The sequence below is a fragment of the Sinocyclocheilus anshuiensis genome, unplaced genomic scaffold (genome assembly GCF_001515605.1).
Source record: "Sinocyclocheilus anshuiensis isolate Anshui unplaced genomic scaffold, SAMN03320099.WGS_v1.1 scaffold87, whole genome shotgun sequence".
Classification (NCBI taxonomy): domain Eukaryota; kingdom Metazoa; phylum Chordata; class Actinopteri; order Cypriniformes; family Cyprinidae; genus Sinocyclocheilus; species Sinocyclocheilus anshuiensis.
The window spans coordinates 1,952,532-1,973,746 of NW_015549609.1; the positions used below are offsets into that span (position 1 = coordinate 1,952,532).

The following is a 21,215-nucleotide window of genomic DNA, read 5'->3' on the forward strand; positions in this document are numbered from 1 at the left end:
GGACAAAACGAAATAAATAAAAGATAACACATTAAGGAGGCATTTACATAAAACGTGCTTTTGTGTTTATTTGACAGTAGAATTAACAATATATATATATATATATATTTTTTTTATTTTTTTTTTGGAACAGTGTCATCGAGACGCTGCAAAAGATGCAAGCACAACGGTCAAAGATGTCCATTTAGTGCATGTTTACAATGGGGAAAAAAGCACAATGGATAGCAAAAAAAAATTCTGTCTGAACCTATTTGTGAAAATGTACTAATTGTTATCTTTAACACTCTACTGATCCAATCACTACCTACAAATAAAGCATTGCTGGATTCATTTCTTTAATATCTAATATAAAACAGTAAAATTGAAATACAAAGGAGACACAGAATGAATGTTTTACACTTTCAAAAATAGAGTTATTCCCATTTTCCAACCTTTCTGAAAACAATTTGTCGCGTCTAAACAGGTTTTGACTTCTGCATATCTAAATCTTACAACAAAATAAAGCAACACAATATACAGACATACTGTACCTACACATCAGCAATGAAGAATAATAAAGTTCAACAGACCTCTTTATTCACAGTTTCCAAAAATACAAACAGCTCTAAAAATCAGAAAGAAAGTGAAATGAGCGTCGGTGGCAAGCGGTTGATCATGGATTGTGTGAACGCCTGTCATCTCTGTCGGTACACAGCACATCTGTTCAATGACTTGCAGCCCAATTGCATCAAAGACGACAAAGGGTTTGACCGCCGCCTGGTCAGTGTTGATTCCAGCAGAATGATGAAATATTCTAGCAATGTTTTTGTCAGAATAACAAAGACAAGCTTCATCCACAGGGGATTAACCTATCAAAGTACAGGAAGTTAATATTCATGGATGCTCTGTGTTCTCTGAAAGAATGATACAACAGCTGCATTTCACAAGCTGAAATATGAGAGAATGTGAATTATAATTCAATGGTAAAGTGAATATTACAGCAGGGCATGAATAAATTCTACTGTTCTAGCGTACACAAACATTCAAGCATAAAAAAAAACAAAAAAAGCCTGTCGTTGGGCTAAGTATATTTATAATGTCAAATAAAGCTGATTTTTTTTTTCTTTAGTTCAAGTGCATTCAAATATAAGAACGACAAATGTGTTTGTTTTTGAATTTGGCCAAACGTTGATTGAATGCAGTACTAGCATCCATTTTTTGGACCGTCTAAAACAGTCACAAATAACACTTTAACTGAGGGGAAGAGATGATGGCTAGAAATGTTCTCCTTATACAATTGCTCCTACTGTTGGACAAACCTGGAAGCTGCATGTGCCAAGCACTGCGATGATCATATTTAATAAAACTGCACTGACTGAAGCAACATCATATTTGCAATACTATCTGCCTGAAATTGCAGATACAAGCACTATAAGCCAAATCGGGCCGGTGTTCGTTTTGGTGTCATGGGCGCTTCCTCTCTCCTTCCAGGGGTGAAGATCTTTATTGACCTGTTTGGAAATGATGAAAAGACATGTTTATGTCAGGATGTTAATTTAAATAGAAAGCTTGTGTGTGTGACTGTAATGTGCCACGCATCAGAAGTTGTGAGATTTGCTCTAAGGTTAAATGAGAAGAACAGACAGAGCGGTGACAGGAACTTCGAGCAGAGAGAAAAGGACAGTTTGTCTTTGTGGGGACCTGCGGGATGCGAGTCTGATGCAGCTGACAGGGCGATCTATCATCTTTAATTACAGCGGTGCACAGCGCTCCCCTCCTCACACCGCCAGCAATTACATCCATCAGGCCATGACCCTCCTGCTCCTCCAGCACAGACTCAGCTCACACCTCCGTCACTTCACTTTCTGCTGCCTGCCATCCGAACATTTGAACTTTTAGCTAGTTTCATACTTTTTTTTTTTCCTAACGAACATTCCAATTACATTTTATGAAGAAAATGTGAGTTGCAGAACTCTCTGGCATGGTGATATGGTGTTTTAAGTTTTTGCAGAGGATCACTTCTCCATTTTCACATTATTTTGTGTGTTTTTCAGCATGTTGCTTTGCGGTTGCAGTATTAAAGGAATAGTTTAATAGGCCATTAAATGTAGATGAGTTTGTTTCTTCATCTTCACAGATTTAGAGAAATTTAGCATTACGTCACTTGCTCACCAATGGATCCTCTGCAGTGAATGGGTGCCGTCAGAAGGAAAGTCCAAACAGCTGATAATATATATATGTATGTTATATTCAGATTGATTATGCTTGATTAATTCATATTTTGATTCATAAAAATCTACACTGGAAGCAATGGTTTGAAGTCTTAATGGACTTGTTTATTACACACACGGCACCCATTCACTGGTGAGCAAGTGATGTAATGCTAAATTTCTTGTAAAGCTTATCGACATATAGGATGGCCTGGGGGTGAGTACATTTTTATCAAATTTTCATTTTTGGGTGAACTATCTCTTTAAACTTTGACAAATCTCGTGTCCTTCATTGTTTGTCTGTACATGAATGATTCCTCAAATTGTGTGGCTTGAGGCATGTATGCATTACATTACTTAAAGACCAGAACTTAAATTTCTGTCTGGTAGACAAATAAAACAGGCCAGAAAAAAAGAAGAAAAAGAAAAGAAAGATACATTGAAAGAGAGAATAGATCTAATAGAGGGCCAGTAAGCATTCAAACAGAATGCGTCTTTGCGTGTAAAAATGCTAAACTCAGTCTCAGAGCACTGGAACAAATAAAAAAAGCAAGGTCTTAACTCCTTAGCAACCGCACATCAACGCCCTGGCAACCAAGCACGACTTCATAGCGCTTTATGGCAGTGATTTTCAAAGCATTTTCTTCAGAAGAAATGTCAAATGTCTTGTAAGTGACCTGTGGGTCCTGCAGGATTCAGGTCAGGTGAAAAGATCTGATTTTAGATCAGCCAGCGTCTTCCTATCAGCTTATTTAAAACCCCATGAAGGCATCAGAGCCCAAGAGGGGCCTCCCTTAATTATCCATCTCCCCATCATGCAAATCAAAAGTCTAATCTCCACTTTTAATGTGATTATTGTCAGGACGTCCATCATGCAGACAGTCAGCCGAAGGCTTTGATTCAGAGATAAAAGTCCTGATTAATTAATGAAGTGTTATGTTAAAGGACACATTTATCGCTTTTGTGGAGCAGACAGGTGTGTGTAAAATTAATTTCCCGGATTAGCCTAAAAAAATTAGCGTCTGTCCCTCTTCTCCCCGTCTGTGGCGGCACAATTTATATTGCTACAGTAATGGGGGTCAGCCAGGAGTCAATATTATTTCTTTTTCTCTCCTGTGGAGACGGGAGGTGAGAAAAGCTCATCATGTGGAAGACAAGGAGACGTTAGGAAAGAGATGAGGAAGATGGAGGCAGGGGAGGGTGTGAAGGGGATAATAGTCTTCCTAAAAATTGCGACATTAGTATTTCAGCACGGCAGCCATTTGATGGCTTCCTTCTAAATAGGATGATTCAGATTTCGTGAGAGTGCGAGCAGTCGCTCTAAACCCTGAGTGACAGCAGTATTTGTGAGGAAGATGGCTGAAGTACCTGACGCTGCCCAGATTGCTCTTCCTCTCCTGCTCCTCTTTCCGTGCACGGATCTGTTCTTGTGCAAGAGACATCTCCTCCTCCATGTTGGTGATCTCCTCCTTGGCTCTCTTTCGGTTCTCCTGAAAGAGGGACCAAAAGTGAGTGAGACGAAAGAGACAAATATGTACCATAAGTGTTGGGTGTGATATTCAGGAAGGATGTTGCTCACCTGTCTGCTCTTTCCTGCATGTTTGATACTGTAGAACATGGGCCCCAGCTCAGCCAGCCACTCGCCGTCCACAGCCGTCACACACTGCATGTACTCCTGAAACACAAACACACATACGTGTCAACAAATCACTCTTCACTAGCATTTGGGGATGGGATATTCACACTATAATGAATATTATAAAACGGATAGTTCCGGTCCTTGATTCTGATTGGTTGAGCCGCATTCGAAGCTGTTGTAAATTACTCTACAAACATACACCTCTGTTTACTTCTGTGCGGCAACCACTTTGTTGGAACCACAACTGTTTCTGAGGAACTACATTGTTTGGTGGAAGAAGGAAGATTTTATCAATATCGTTACATTTTATTAGCTTTGTTTTAAGCCCCATGAAGCCGTGGTTTACAGTGAATTTATAACAGCTTCGGGGGTACTCCGCTTCGCGTCATGCCTAACAACGCCCCTTAGCTGTTATAAATTCACTGTAAACTATGGCTTCTTGAGGCTTATTGCTTTAATATGTTGTTAGCAGTATAAAAGTTGTCAACATCATTAATATCATGAAGATTTTAATGTGCTTTTTATTCAGAAGCAAACAAGATGATAGTGCTGATTCGAAATTGATTCAACGCTTATATTCAATTGTTTGTACCAATAAAAAAAAAAACTTTCAGCATGAATGTAACATGTATATTACCATGAATTCAAATATTTGTGTGTATATATATATATATGAAAAAATGTTCCTTGTATGAATAACAGTGTAAAACATGCCTAGTTCATTTTAAATCTAGTTTTCACTCTATTTTTCAAAAAGTTTCAAACCATTTTAGCGATTTTTATTCATAAATGTGGACATATATGCCCACAAACATACATAAATACACATACATAAACAGTAAAAAGAGTAATTTTGTGAAATATTAATACAATTTAAAAGAAATACTTTCATATATTTTAAATCGTAATTTTTTCCTGTGATGCAAAGCTGAATTTTCAGCATCATTACTCCAGTCTTCAGTGAAGAAACGTTTCATATTATTATCAAAGTTGAGAACATGTTTTTGCTGCTTAATATTCTTGTAGACATTTTTTCAGGATTCTCAGATGAATAGAAAGTTCAGAAAAACAGCATTTATTACAAAAAACAAACAAAAAAAAAAAATTCTGACCACAACGTTTTGAATGGTAGTGTATCACGGTTTCCACAAATGTATTAAGCAGCAAAAACTTCAACACTGATCATTCAGCATATAGATATTAAAATAGAAAAGACTGTTTAAGCTAAATAATGTTACACTCCTTGGCATCTATTCAATTCAAGTTTATTTGTATAGCGCTTTTCACGATACAAATCGTTGCAAAGCAACTTTACAGCAAATTAAGTTTCTACAATATTTAGTGGTAGCTTATCAGTGGTGACTGTCAGTTAATGTACATATGGCAGAAATGTACGGAAAAATCAATTAAAGATGTAATCAATTAAAGACGTAATCAAACAGACGATGAACACTATTAACAGCAATTATTATATGATGCAAACTTATAGCAAAATTTGGTAGTTCTGTATGTTGTTTCATGGTTGGCATCTGTGTTCCTGTGTGGGTTGTGCTTTTGTCTATGAGTGCAGGGATTGGCTGTTGACGGAGGAATGTGACTGAACCTGCTGACGCTCTGCTTTAAACAGCGGCGCATTTTGAAGATGGAGAGCTCATTCTGGCGTTGGCCTTTTGGCGTGAGGAGCTCCTCGTTCCTCCTCCCATCGACAGATCCCAAAACTTTGTTATCAGTATATTGTTGTAACTGGACCATGCTTTTGATTGTGATGATACTTAAGACTCTTAACTATGATTTAGGAGCGTAGGGGTGTCCTGCCATTTATTTTGACTTCGCTTTTGAATTGTTTATTTAGTAGGGAGTTAGGAAAGTTCCTTTGTATTTTTTGTTTTCTTCTGATTAGGTTTTTTATATTTGTTTTGTTTGTTATTTTGACCTAGTGCTGGGTGGTATGACCAAAAATTTATATCACGGTATTTTTTGACACGTTTGCTCAAAGATTTTTAATGGCGTTTTAATACCGGCGTGCTGCATGCGCTCGCATTTTATTGAGATGGAAACTTTTTATAGGTAAGAAATTGCACATTCAGGAGCTGGTTTTCAACCCCCGCCCCGTGAATTTTGAAAATACAACAGCTAAAAGCTACATATATTTCTCAGCAATGAGGTGATAACTTGGCAGTTTTTGTAATTAAACTGACAAGCTTGTTTGCAATGCTTCACAATCGCTCGCTCGTGGGTGCATGCGTTCGTTCGTTAGTTCTCTCTCTCTCTCTCTCCTTAATTCGAATTAATTTCAATAAATATCATCTTTATTTCACTAAAGAATTCTACCTCTAATGAGCTGTAGATAAAATAGTCTAACAAATTAAAATTACCATTATTTTCCGGTCTTTATCCGTTCAGTCAGATTTTGTGCTGCACAACATCCATGACAGCCGTTGTCCATACTGGCAAATAATAATGGGCATTCGACGTGAATTATATAAATAATTTTAAAAGTACGGCCATTTAAAACCCGAGGGTCTACCATGTGCATAATAAAGCGATCACTGCAGACAATCCTTTTGGGTGGGAATTAATGAATAAACACAGATATCGGATACCAGTCGTGTCTAAAGTGAATGTAAACAGAAGTGCCAAAAAAACGGATATGGTCAAAATATCGGATCTGTGCATTAAGACTTGCAGTGTAAACGCAGCCCTAAAGGGGTCATATGATGCGATTTAAATTTTTCCTTTCTCTTTGGAGTGTTACAAGCTCTTGGTGCATAAAGAAGGAAATCAGAGGTGAAGTTGTATTTACAACACTGTTCCAGAACGCTTCAACCCAAATATTCAGATGTGTGCAGCACATTTTATGGAGGACTGTTTCCTGATCCTGGGAGAGTAGACTACAATGCCGGCTTTTCTGACTCACAGACTGTAAGTATGTTTTCATATTTAAAGGATTTGCCACTGACGATTCAAACGTGAGTTTTGAGCAGTGTAGAGTTGACATTTTTTCAGGATAAACATTTCATTACACCAAATACACAAAATAATGTTCTTTTTAGCAACATCATATGACCCCTTTAAATGGTACAGCAGTAAAAAAATGCACATTTAGCTGTAATGGTCAGAGACGTCGAGAGTTTTTAATGCTAAACAATTTTGGCTACCAGTCTATGTGGACTACAGGGGGAAAAAAATAACAAAAAGAATGATATTGCCCCCCTGTAATAAATGAATTTGATTAAGAGTGACGCCTCAAGTTAACGTACCTTTCTCATAGCTTTGGTGTGGATGAAGTGATCGTTACACCAGATGCTGGAGTAATTGTTGTTCTTCCACTGCAGGTAAACGTTGAGGTAGGTCAGGTGATCACTCTCAGGCACCGAGAACTTCTCTCTCACCTGGTCACTCTCCTCCTCTCGACCCTAGATGAGTAACAGCAGTTTTGAACAGTTAGAAAACAGCAGCACCCGGATGTACAGCACTTTTACAGGTCACACACTCAGCTTTCTGGTGTGTGAGGTACAAGGGAAACATACTTCACCAATGTATACTTGGTACCTTTGGTCGGTAGAAGATTGACGGCACAGACAACATCGAGACGATGATGAGAATGTCGGCACTGCAGCCCATGTCACATGACACGATCAGCATTTTAGACAGAGCCGGATCCAGAGGAAACTCCACCATGAGCCGCCCGGTGGGCGTCAGAGCGCCTGAGACAGAGACGAGAAGAAACCATCCTCAAATACAGGGGAAAAAGTCAAAAGGGAATGCTCCTCTTTCAAAAGTGCTGATGGTGGGAAAATGATTCCACTTTGAAATTCCGATCAAACTTTTTCAGAAGCTCAGATTTCAAAGATTACATGACAGACTAAGAAGATTAGTGAGAGAGCACCGTGAAAAGCAGAGCAGATATTTGGGCATGTAAGCCTTAATCAGAAATAATCTGCTGTTAGCACGAGACGAGAGCTAGAGGGAAAAGTGCACCACATAGTCAAATCCCCACAAACCCCGAGAGATCTGCAGGAAATGAGATTGAGATCCCTCTCTGGTCACACAGACAGTTTTACTTCAGTTGCTAAAGCTGAACTTTGAGTAAGACCTTAATACTTCACTGCAGCGCTTAACAAGCTTCAATCTACCCAACTAGAAGATACACTTGAGTGGAACTCAAAGAACTCAAAAGAGATTTCTCCCGAAATAAAAATAATGTCACTACCATCAGTCATCAGTTATTCACTAGACAGTTATGTCTAGTGAATATATCAGAAGCAAGTGTTATTTTACTATCACTGATATACTATTATATTTTTTCCTAACATTTGGATTAGATGAGATATTTTTATATTTTACTTTTTTAATTTTCATTACATTTCATTTTTTACATTTGAATTAAAGGCTGTTTTTGTCATTTTTATTATTTATAAATATACATTATAAATATATGTCTATATTTAGTTTTCGTTATTTTAGTACTACAACTTAAAACTAAAGAAAATGAGAAATGTTGCCTTGGCAACTGAAATAAGTTTAATGTTTTTATATTTGATTTTATTTCAGATAATGTTTATTTTTATTTCAAACAATGAACACGTTTATTTGTGGTTAAAGTTTTAGCTAACACACAGAACGCAGAATATTAGACATTGTTGCTGACAATACACATTGAAATAATACAGTGAAATACAATAATTACCCAATAACACAAAAACTATACGAAAAGCATGTGCAACAATTACTGAAAAAAAACAACAACATTAAAGTCAGCATGAAATGTCAATTGAACAATTTTCCCCTATTGTGCCGTATAAATGAGTGAAAGTCTCATCGAAAGAGAAATAAAAACATGTAGGGCTAGGACTTAATTTTGTCCATTGGGAACTGATTGGATCATAGAAAGTGGGCGTTGCAAAATTGACAATCATGTGAGTGACAGGTTGATGGAAGGGAAGCACTGAAACTTGTCTGGCCATTACGGTTAATGCTTTTGATTAAAAATTACATGCATGGATAAATTATTTATAACAAATACTCCAATATTCCATAAAAACTAAGAATTAACCATTTTGATTTTCTTGTTGACTTGAAAGATTCTATTTCACTTTAAATGACACCCAAAATAAAATTTAAATAAATCAAAGATTTAAATGGTCTTACGCTGATTCTCTTTCTCAGGGCAGTGTCTGAAGCTGGTAGTCTCACCTGTGTTGTCAAGCGCTCCCAAGATCCACAGCTGGTACATGGAGTTCAGCATGTTGTCTTCAGGCGGCGGGTCCATGAAGTGGAAGAGCAGGAGATCTTGAACTCCCAGTGACTTGAGCAGAAGCACAACATTGGCCAGGTTAGTGCGCTGGATCTCTGGGATAGTGGTGGTGAGCATTTCATTCTTGAAGGCACTCTGAGTGTATAACCTGAAGTGAACCGACACAAAGGTAAAAAAAAAAAAGGTCAATTGATTTTCTGTAAACATTACATGTCCAAGCCAGACACAATGTGATACAGTGGCGAGTGATACATTTCTTGTTAGGGTGCTTACACATTGTAGAGAGCTCTGTAGAGAGTGGTTTAAATGTGTAATTCTCAATATAATCGCAATATTAGTTTTTACTGTACTGGCGAGCATAAGAGACTTCTTACAAAAACATTCACAAATCTTTATTATTCCAAACAAACAAATAAATATTAATTTCATATGTAGCAACTAACAAATTAAATAAGTTGAAGTACTAAAATGACTAAAATGGATATAAAAATAAATTAAAGCTACTGTACATAGAACTATGACAAAAAAAACTAATAAATATGACAAAGACGATTTAAATTAAAACAAAAACTGAAAATCTAAAAATAAAAGCAAATTCAAAATAGGGCTGTCAAATCGATTAATCACGATTAATCACAATTAATCACATCCAAAATAAAAGTTTGTTGACATAATATGTGTGTGTACTGTGTATATTTATATGCGTTTTTATATATTTGGATGTGATTAATCAGGATTAATGGCTTTGATAGCCCTAATTGAAAATATTAATAAATACTACAATAGCATATACATAATACTGAAATAAATTAATATTTTAATATTGTTGCAATTTTTGGCCATTTGATGAAGCATCATTTTCACAAACAAGTCAGGAATGGTTCTCAAATTATTTGTTTTTTAAAGTAATGGAATAAAATAAAGACAAGTGGGCGAGATGTCTAGAAAGGAAACCGACTAAGCATATTTAATGCAAAAGGTCCAAATGAAGACTTGAGAAGTTAATCAAACAGATCAATGTAGCACACCACTACAAAGTTTTCTACCTCCCACCTTTAGAAGATCTAGATGAAAGCCCATAACAATGAGCAATTTCCAAACTACCTCGGAGCATCTTAAAATATCACAGCTCACCTCATCACTCCATAGAGAAAGATCTGAGAGAACAGCAGATTTCTGCAGCTATTCAACTAAATGGATAATCCCTCAGAAGATGGCGTGAAGAAGGAACTCCGGGAAGCTCTGTAGTACAACATATGCATTTATGCATTTCAGTCTAGCTCTTGTGGAGATGCCGCAATCACAGTCAGAGCTTTTGAGTTATGGATTCAACACGCAAAAAGCACCTGGCTGAACAGAATTGATTCTTGATGCACAGATGTTTGTTAAAGGATATATGTAACTAATCTGTCATGGGCCCCACACTTTCACAAGCAGCCAGAGACACTCACAGGGAGGCAAAACAACCCCCTTGTGTGAGTTTCCTTTGTGTGACCGCACAACAGCGAGACAGCGTGTCGCCGCATCTCCGCGTCTGTACAGATTTGAGAAAGGTCACAGTCAAAAAGCCCACAGGAGCCTTTGTCTCACATTCTCAGAGGTGCAAACAAAAATTAAACTGCGTGAAATCCTCTCAAGATCATCGTCCCGTCCCATCCCCCTCCTGCCTCACTGATAGATGTTTCAGAAAAGAGGGACTGGTGATCTGACGAAAGCTCATGAACACACTGGTCTCTCTTTGCTCATACAGGCAGATGAACAGAGTCTGTATTTACACTACAGAGACTGTGACGGTGAGTGATTCACTTTTTTGAATAATTCGTTCCAAAGTACCGGATCAAAAAAAAATATGACTTACTGTTTCATCATTCAAGTTTTGCCATAAAGTTGTCGTGAAATAAAAATATAACCATGCATGTGTTTTACTTTTCCTTTCTTTCTTTTTTTAACCTCTGAATTTATCATCAAAATATCTTAACTGGATCTTCCAGTGTAAAGGACAGACTTCTCTCTGGTGACGTATGCAGGACTTCTCCTATCATTTAGTTCATTTAAACCTGCTGTGCAAGCTCACGTTCATCTGTTTTCTACTTTGAGTGAAATGCCCACATCTCAAAATCCAATGAACAATTCATGGATAGAACCAAGTCCCCGCTCTACATTATTTATTTTCCAAAAATCTGTCATACTTGGATGTACGTCACAATACAAACGAAAGGATTCATCACTACTTCATTTTATTGTGACTTTAATTTCCTCTGCCTTTTGAAATAACAAAAAGGCACTGCAGAGCATTTTATATTTCACTTTTTTTGTGGTAACATGATTTTTATAATAATATTACAACATAAACGTTAATAAATAAAAACGTAAATACAAATAAATAAAATAACTACAATTAAATCATTTTAAAAATGACTTATTTTATTTCAGCTAGTTGCCAAGAAAACATTTCTCATTTTCATTTAGTTTAACTTGAAGTACTAAAATTACAAATAAATAAATAAATGGGTTGTTTAGCAATCTGATGATGAAGAGGGACTCTCAATTCTCAACTGAGATTCTTAATTCACTAAATCACTTATTTTACACAGAATCATTCCATGGACATTAAATTCTGACTTAGACCCACTATAAACTTTGCCATTGTCAAACTTTGTTTGCCGCTTTCCTGATCTATTCTTACCTGTAACACTGTCCCGGGCCTGTTCTTCCTGCTCTTCCAGCCCGCTGGTTTGCATTGGCTTGACTGATGGGGTAAACCTGCAGCGCATCCATGCCAATACGGGGATTGAACACCTAAACAACACAAAGTAATAATACTGTTAGTATCAGCTGTGCCATTCCCCTATTAAAGAAAGCAGTTTCATTTGGTTTTACCTTCAGTTTGCAGTAACCAGCATCCACCACAAACATGATGCCGTCCACGGTCAGAGACGTCTCAGCGATGTTTGTAGCGACAATACACTTCCTCACTCCATCAGGAGCCTGACAAAAACACACAAGTTCAGTTCACAAACCTCTAATGCTTTTTGTCTCATGATCAGGATCTTAAGAGTATCCAACAGTAACAGAAGTTTACCTTCTGGAAGATCTTGGCCTGCAGGTCAGAGGGCAGTTGGGAGTAGATGGGCAGCACTGCCAGGGCCGGAGCGTTCTCTAGATCCTCCAGTCGCTCCACAATCTGATCTGACGTCACCTGCAGCAGCACAAACATCACTTGTGATCACAAACTTCTATCTATCTATCTATACACAAACACACACACACACACACATACATATATATATATATATATATGAAAAGAAAATTAATACTTTCATTCAGCAAGAATGCATCAAACTGATAAAAGGTGACAGTAAATGCATTTATCAAATGCTTTCCTTTTGAATTTTCTATTCATCAAAGAATCCTGAAAAAGATGCCTCATGAAAAATTAAAGCAGCAAAAACTAAACATTGATAATGAGAAATGTTTCTTTGGCACCAAATCAGCATATCAGAATGATTTCTGAAGGATCATGTAACACTGAAGACTGGGGTAAAGATGCTGAAAATTCAGCTTTACCATCACAGGAATAAATGTTGTTTAAAATACATTTTAAAAAATTACATTAAATTGTAATAATTCACAACATTTCTGTTTTACTGTATTTTTGTTGAATAAAAACAGTCTTGGTGAGCATGAGACTTCTTTCAAAAACATTAAAAATCTTGCCGACCCCAAACCTAACCTGGGGTGCGTTTCCCACAAGCAACTATGTTCACAAGTTCTGTCATTACCAATAGAGTTCAATGGAACCTGCAACCATAGTTAGCTAACAATTTGGGAAACGGTAGTGTATTATTAATAGTGTATATAAATTGTGATTCCACTCACAACATCATTTGCATGACTAAAGAATCTCCTCACCTCAATGTCCTCCTGACCAGGCATGAAGATGAGGATGTCACCCACCATCCCGCTGAGATGAATCTGTAAGGACTGTTTCACAGCCGCCTCCACATAGTCCTCCTGAGGAACCTGAATCACACCAACACTCAGCGTCAGTACAGCACCCCAACCAGCTTCAGCTTTAACTGAAGATGCGATTAACACCCCACCTTGCTGAACAAGATATCCACTGGGAACGTCCTGCCGGGAATGTGGAAAATAGGTACATTGCCGAAGAATGCTGCAAATTTGTCCGAGTCCATGGTGGCAGATGTGACAATGAGCTTCAAGTCCGAGCGTCTAGACACCACCTAAGTAATCAAAAAGCCAGGTTGATAAAATGAAGAAGGGAGAAGATGACTCATCAGTATCAAACTCTAAATTCAACAGTAGTCTTTAACTATCCATATAAGCAACAATCAAATTTAGTGCATGAAAACCAAATAAATTGACTATGATGAAAACAGTTTGCCATTCAATCCTATGAAGTCGTGTGAAGCTAGAGACAACGCTCACCTCTCGAAGCAGCCCGAAGAGCACATCAGTGTTGAGGGAGCGCTCATGGGCCTCGTCCATGATTACCGCGCTATAGTGGTCCAGATCTGACTCCCGCAGAGATTCCCTCAGAAGAATCCCATCCGTCATGTATTTTATTACAGTCTTCTCTGATGTACAGTCTTCAAAACGGATGGCATAACCAACCTGGTGTAAACATTAAAGCAATAAAACCCCTTAGCCATGAGTTTATATAACAAATAACAGATAAATAACAGATTTATGGTTTTAGCTCTGATTTACATTATTCCACTGCATCATCCTCTCAGTATTGCCTTCTGGGTAAAATAATATGCACATTCACTAGGTGGTAGTATGTCTCCATAACATCAATATATTTTGTCAAATAAATGTAGAGATAATTGGTCCAGGTCCATAAGATGTTGGGCACCAACCTCTTCTCCCAGGTTACTGTTCATTTCTTCGCTGACTCTCTTGGCCACGCTCATGGCTGCCACTCTTCGGGGCTGTGTGCAGCCCACCATGCCATAGCTGGTGTAACCATCCTCATGTAGATACTGCGTCAGCTGAGTCGTCTTACCACTGCCCGTTTCCCCCACCACAATCACAATATTGTTATCCCTGCCAGAGAAAACACAAAGGTATTTTATTACAGTCTTCTCTGATGTACAGTCTTCAAAACGGATGGCATAACCAACCTGGTGTAAACATTAAAGCAATAAAACCCCTTAGCCATGAAAAAAATCATCTTTAAATAAAATGTTTTTTTACATTTTTAAATGGAATTTATTTCTGTCATGGCAAAGCTGAATTTTTAGCATCATTACTCCAGTCTTCAGTGACACATGATCCTTCAGAAAACATTCTTAATATGCTGATTTGGTGCTCAAGAAACAAGGCTGTATTTATTTGAATAAAATTACAGCAAAAACAGTAATATTTTGAAATATTATTACGGTTTAAAATAACTTTTTTCTACTTGCATTATTTTAAAAATGTATGTTATTCCTGTGACTCCATTATTCCAGTCTTCAGCGTCACATGATCCTTCAGAAATCAACATATACATAGTATATACATAGAATATTTTACAATTTATATATAAAATTCTAAAATTACACAATTTAAATATATTACAATTATATTACAATAAATACTTATTTGGTTAATTCATGGATGCTAATCAAAATCTAGAAACCAACAATGCCATTACTTTATTAACATATAATAGCAACTTATCCTTTCTAAACAGTTTATTTATATTTACATCAGTGTTATTTTAGGTAATTTTTTTAAAATATATCTACATAGTTTTTATTAATTTTAGTTTTATTTTTAGTTACTTTAGAACTTAAACTAAAAGAAAATTAGAAATATTGCCTTGGCAACTAGCTGAGCTAAAATATTTTTATATCATGAGCTCACGAATTTAGTGGCAGAGTTTGTATTTAACGAAGCATATGTAAGTGTCATCAGGACCTGATGATGTTGAGCAGCTGCTGGCGAACAGCAAAGATGGGCAGATACTGCCTCTGCTGTAATAGAGTCTTCTTCTTAGCAAACTCACTGCTCGCTTCATTCTTCTCCTTCATGTGGTCAGCAAACTTCTGCTCCGCTCTGAAAACATGAAAGATAAGAAAGAGGCCCATGAAGAATCAACAGAGAAGATTTTTCAATTTAAGAGCTGATTTTGTAGGAAAGAACTGCAGAATTCTGTGGAATGAATTTAAACATGCTAAAATATGCCAAGCAGAGCTGGGAAAACTACATGCTTGATATCAAATATATAAAATATACCTACACTACCGTTTAACTCTTTCCCCATTTCGAGACGAGATAACTCATTGACGAGTTATCTCGTCTTTTAGAAGACAACGCTTCCCCGCCAAAGACGAGTTTTTACGGCTTTTCGTGTTTTCACTGTTATACACTAGGGGGTGCTATTACACATCTTCTGAACGAGTACAAACCCTCCCGAACAAAAACACGTGTACAGGACGGAGAAACGAGTGATCTATTATGTAAACAGATGCATATGAAAAATAATGCGATCATCAGCAATAGACAGCATATAAATGAAAACTGCGTAATGTTAAGGAGAAAAAAATGTTGATCCAGGAAGTGGTATATGTCTGTGCAAGCTTTGGAGGTGTTGATAGAAGCGATTTACTGGATTTCTGCTTTGATAATCGTACTGAATATCGTACTGATGTAGTTTTTGATAAAAATGTGATTTTCTCACCTTTTTGCTCAACATTATGCATTTTTATGAAACCTACCTATATTCAAGTGTTGATAAAAAAAGAATGCTTTAAGCTAGAATAAAACTGATTTTTTTTGTTTAAAAGTAGAGGCTCTGATCTTTATTTTGGCCTATTCAAATATTCATACAGCAAAATATTCTGGAGGCCATCAAATTTTAGTGAAAATCATCAAAATCGCTGGCGGTGGCTGGCAACTTTTTTCAAAAATGCTAGCGGGGAAAGAGTTAAAAGATTTTTCAAATGTTTTTTGCAAGAAGTCTCCTAAAGTATAAGCCATAAAAAAAATTTAATTGATCAGTAAAACCTGTGATTTTGTGAAATATTATTACAATTTCAAACTGTTTTCTACAGTAATATATTTTAAAAAGGTCATTTACTCTTGTGAATTTTCAGCATCATTACTCCAGTCTTCAGTGTCACATGATCCTTCAGAAATCATTCTAATATTCTGATTTGCTGATCAAGAAACATTTCTGATTATTATCAATGTTGAAAACAGTTGTGCTGCTTAATATTTTTGTGGAAATCATGATACATTTTATTTTTCAGGATTCTTTAAAGAATAGAAAGTTCAAAAGGAACAGCATTTATTAGAAATAGAAATGTTTTGCAACATTATAAATGTTTTTACTGTCACTTTTGATCAATTTACGGCATCCTTGCGAAATAAAAGCATTAATTTCTTTCACAAAATATCTTACTGACCCCAAACTTTTGAACAGTAGTAATGACACTTTGCCATGCATCATGTAGATCATGACCAAGTGTGTCTACAAGAGGGAATGAATCTAAACGTTTGTCCCATAAGAGACATACAGTGAAATAATTTTGTAATATTTTGTACTATTTAAAAATAGATGGAATCAGGAAATGATATGATATGAGTGACATTATTTCTACCTGTAATCCACATTTCCATCTTCTCCAACAGCTTTTCCATCTGATCCATCCTCCTCGGTTTTCTTGATTCCCATGATGTCTCCCAGTTTGGTGCCAGCGAGCTCCCAGTGTTTGTGTTGTGCCTGTCAGGTGAAACAACCAAACGCAACAACAATTACATCTACACTACTGCCCTGAAGTAAGCGGAGTGTAAATGAAACATGAAAACCAGATGTGCACCTTCTTTCTTTCTTTCTGCTCTCGGTGTCGTCGGACCAGCTGACTGCCCTTGCGGGAGATGATGGCCATGTCTGAGGTCGCGTCTTTCACTGGAATGACCGGCTCAGGCTGGAATCAAATGCAAAATCATCAATTAAAGACTCACAAGTTTGGTGACTCACAAATAAGCACACTCATGCTTAGAGACATCTGTACCTGCTTCGTGAAGACTATCCTCCCGTCCAGGAAGGGTGGCACGAGGTTATGGACAAGCAGATGGACTCTGGTTGCATTGTCTTCCTCAAAGTCCTCATCCACCTCCAAACGCTGAACCACTCCACTGGTGAGCATGCGGTTGGTCTCCCAGCGTTCGTTATCCTGAAGAGAAACACAAATACAGCTTATGAACTACTTTATTTTTCTCATCACTGTATTAGTGTATCTCTTTTTTTTTTTTTCTCCTCTCTCTCTTTTTTTGTTAGAAGTCAGTAAGATTTCCATGCATGTAAGCGGATGACCAGTCGCATCCTTTCAACTCACAGTTTTTGAATCAGGTCAAATAAGGAAGATGGCGCGGTGTGTGTTGGCTGGCCGTCGTTCTGTGTTGTCTATTTTAATGTTTTTTGTTTTATTCGTATGTCTTATTAGCCCTAACTACTCTCTCTGGACTTATGATTGCAAAACTTTGCTTCACATTCGTGCAGTGATGGACGATCTCACTCGGAGTGGAAAGTGTTGTTTTCACCCGCGATTCATGCCGTCTATGTCAGTGGAAACTTGGCTCGGTCTAGAGTGTGGGTACCGGCGAACCGTCGGAAGCGTGGCAGACGGGCGGGCTTCGCTGTTAAAGCTAGAGCGTCATGGATGTCGGAGAGACGCCTGTTGACTTCAGGAGACTTTTCGAGTGAGAGACTCTCTTGCTTGCGTCCAGTTTGCCCGGACTTTTGGATACCATCGTTGCGGGCTGTGACTCAGCGACACAAAGTTTCGAGAGGAGTAAATATTAACAATTTGTGTTACATCGAGTCGGCTGTGGTCTCGGTTGGAGCGTCATTGTCTACGCTGGAGTCTGGTACAGTAAATATGGCATTGGTTAATGCAAGATCACTCTTAAACAAAACGTTTATTTTAAATGACTTTTTTATACAACATGATTTGGACTTTCTGTTTATTTCTGAAACATGGCTTAATGTTGGCGACACACACGCCCTGATTGAACTTTCTCCATATGACTGTACATTTTTTAGCACCCCTAGAACTACTGGCCGGGGTGGCGGACTTGCATGTGTTTTTAAGAAGGGATTTAAATGCCGTCTTTTGTCAAAGGTGAACTATCAGAGCTTTGAGGCTCAAGTGATGATGTATGACGGCTGGAAATCTGTTCTGTGTGTGTTGGTCTACAGACCACCGAAATATAATAAGGATTTCATTCAGCAGTTTTCAGAGTTTTTATCACATATTGTACCGAGTTGTGATAACATTTTAATTCTTGGGGACTTCAATATTCACGTGTGTTGTCCAAATAAGCCTATGGTCCCTGAGTTTTTACAGCTGGTGGACTCTTTTAATTTCACGCAGTTTATTTCAAATCCAACCCATGAGCAAGGCCATATTTTGGACTTGGTCTTATCTCTGGGCCTTCCTATTTGTAATGTCGATGTTTTAAATTATGGTCTGTCTGATCACATGCCTGTAATTTTTAATGTTATTATGCCATGCAAACCAGTTTTGCCACAGTCAGGTGTGTTTTGTTCAGGTGTGTTTTGTTCTCGTCTTATTACTTCATCCACGGCGGTAGAATTTTCTGAGGTATATAATTCCTCTTCATTTGTGAATGTGATTGAGTCTCCTTCTCCTTCTGTGGGCCCAGATGAGCTGTTGATTGAAATTTGACAAGCAGATTAATGCTGTAGTAAAGACTTGCTTTTTCCAGATTAGGTCTATCGCTCGACTAAAGCCTATTGTGTCAAGAAAAGACTTAGAGAAGGTTATTAATGCCTTTGTTTTGTCTCGTTTGGATTATTGCAATGTGTTGTATGTGGAGTCCTGTCAGACCACTATCTCACGCTTGCAATTAGTTCAGAATGCAGCAGCTAGGCTGCTAGTGGGTGCTAAGAAAAGTCATCATATCTCTCCTATTTTAGCTTCTCTCAAGTGGCTACCAGTGAACTACAGGATAAAATATAAAACTCTTCTGTATGTTTTTAAAGCAGTGCATGGGTTGGCCCCTGCTTACGTGTCTGAGCTCGTTGCTGTTCGTCAAGCACCTAGGTCTCTAAGATCCAATAATAAGTTATTGCTTACTGTCCCTCGTACTCATTTAAAGTTAAAAGGGGATCAGGCCTTTGCTGTTGCGGGGCCGAAGCTCTGGAATAGTCTTCCTCAGGAACTTAGAGAAGTCTCATCTTTGAATGTTTTTAAAGTTGAAGTCAAAAACTACTTCTTGTCTTTAACCTTTGAGAGGGTGGGCTAGTCTTTGTTGTTAGTAGGATCTGTGTTGTTTTAAGTCGTGTGTTTTACTTAAGTGTTTTTTTTTTTTTTATTTTTTTTATTGTACAGCACTTTGGTCTGCAGGTGCAGTTGTAAAGTGCTCTATAAATAAAGTGAATGAATGAATTTGTAAGAACGACAGACGTGATGAGGTCTTTAAGGTGCAGATGGGTGAGGATGTGCATCGGTACCTCATTGATTTGCCGTTTCTGCGCTGGGATGCGTTTCTGGGTCTGCTTCTGTAGGATCTGCTCCCTCTTCTTGACATATTCTTCTGAGCTGGATGTCAAGGGGTTATGGAACTCATCAAAACCTTCATCCATCATGTACCAGTCTCGATCAGCTTGCTGTATGGACATAACACAGTTAGTACTCACTAAAATAACAACTTGTTATGGTTTTAATAATTTGATGGGTTTATGAATGAAAAAGGATATTGGTAACACATTTATTAGTCATCAAATTGACTTTCACAAAACATTGTTTCAAAGCAGATTTACAGAAAATCTTGATTTTAATGTTTATAATATCTTCATGCATTTAGCAGATTAAAGCTGGGAGATAATATATTTCACATATTGCGACTATACAAGCAATCAAGCAGCTGAGATATGGAACATAGTATATGTGAGCCTACACAAGTATGTATGCGGATAAAACATGCACATACTTATATATCCTATAACTTTATGTAAAGGGCTAGGTGATAATATACAGTATATAATATAAAATATAAAAATCAGGAAGTTGAAATCTGCTATATATATATAATATATATCCAACTTTATATATAGAGATAAAACTGTTTACATTTTGCAGCAAAAAAAAAAAAAAGCTTTCTTTGAATTAATATGTGCTAACGAGTTACGCACATTAAGACCAGGAACACATATTCAGAATCCTAAGAACATAAACAGAACGTTTAAAGAGGAAAATGACTATATGAAGTTTAAGCACTCACCCGCTGATCTTCCTCCCACTGTTCCTTCTCTTCTTCATTAGTAAATAGGATGCCATCCTCTCTATCCTCCCTCTTATCGCCTACAAAACAAGAGTCAATATAAATACAACACTAAAGTTGCTGGACATACACCACCATTCAAAAAGATTCAGTAAGGTCAGTATGATTTTTGTTTTTGAAAGAAGATTCTGTTCACCAAGGCTGTGTTTATTTGATCTGAAATAGTCAAAAACAGTAATATTGTGAAATATCACTACAGTTAAATTAACAGTTTTCTAGTTTATTACATTTTAAAATGATCAGCACCCATTACTCCAGTCTTCAGTGTCACATGATCAGAAATCATTCTAATATGCTGATCCGATGCTTAATAAAAATTTCTTCTTCTTATTAGTTGAAAATATTCTGCTTGATGTGTGGAAAGTGTATTATTTTTCTTTTGATGAATAAAGAAAAAAGAAGAAATTAATTTTTTTAACATTATAAATGTCTTCACTGTCACTTTTGACAATTTATCAATTGTCTTCATATCGTTTTATCAATTGACTGTACTTTTGCTGAATAAACGTTTCAATTTCTTAAAAAAAAATAATAATTTACTGACTCCAAATATGAACAGTAGTGCATACATGATATGTATGTATTTTCATGTTAATCATGTTCCTTAATCATTTGTTTAATACGTGTTCTTGATATTTAAGATGTGAGGTATTAGGACTCTGGGTTAAAATATTGAAAAAATATCCTAAAATAAATACAAATATAAAATACATTAGGAAAAATATTAATAACAAAAATGAAATAAATAGACAATAAAAAAACATTATAGGAAAAAAAAACCATCTAGACTTTGGAAAGTAACTCACTT

The 21,215-nt window shown here is 36.9% G+C and overlaps 1 protein-coding gene across 1 annotated transcript in view; it reads right to left on the bottom strand.

Moving 5' to 3' along the window:
- Window positions 1-316: 316 nt before the first annotated feature.
- Window positions 317-21,215, bottom strand: part of LOC107659106 (pre-mRNA-splicing factor ATP-dependent RNA helicase PRP16-like) — a 28,302-nt gene continuing 7,403 nt past the window's right edge. Inside the window, exons 7-25 of the mRNA XM_016447934.1 lie at window positions 20,348-20,427; window positions 19,578-19,733; window positions 17,113-17,274; window positions 16,918-17,025; window positions 16,699-16,820; window positions 15,014-15,151; window positions 13,969-14,155; window positions 13,535-13,720; window positions 13,189-13,329; window positions 12,998-13,108; window positions 12,168-12,284; window positions 11,966-12,073; window positions 11,772-11,884; window positions 9,025-9,233; window positions 7,381-7,535; window positions 7,089-7,244; window positions 3,769-3,864; window positions 3,558-3,679; window positions 317-1,490 (exon numbers count right to left, since the gene is read on the bottom strand). Of these exons, the coding sequence (XP_016303420.1) occupies window positions 1,409-1,490; window positions 3,558-3,679; window positions 3,769-3,864; window positions 7,089-7,244; window positions 7,381-7,535; window positions 9,025-9,233; window positions 11,772-11,884; window positions 11,966-12,073; window positions 12,168-12,284; window positions 12,998-13,108; window positions 13,189-13,329; window positions 13,535-13,720; window positions 13,969-14,155; window positions 15,014-15,151; window positions 16,699-16,820; window positions 16,918-17,025; window positions 17,113-17,274; window positions 19,578-19,733; window positions 20,348-20,427 (2,549 nt within the window). The 3' untranslated portion in view covers window positions 317-1,408. The remainder of the gene's footprint in view (window positions 1,491-3,557; window positions 3,680-3,768; window positions 3,865-7,088; window positions 7,245-7,380; window positions 7,536-9,024; window positions 9,234-11,771; window positions 11,885-11,965; window positions 12,074-12,167; window positions 12,285-12,997; window positions 13,109-13,188; window positions 13,330-13,534; window positions 13,721-13,968; window positions 14,156-15,013; window positions 15,152-16,698; window positions 16,821-16,917; window positions 17,026-17,112; window positions 17,275-19,577; window positions 19,734-20,347; window positions 20,428-21,215) is intronic.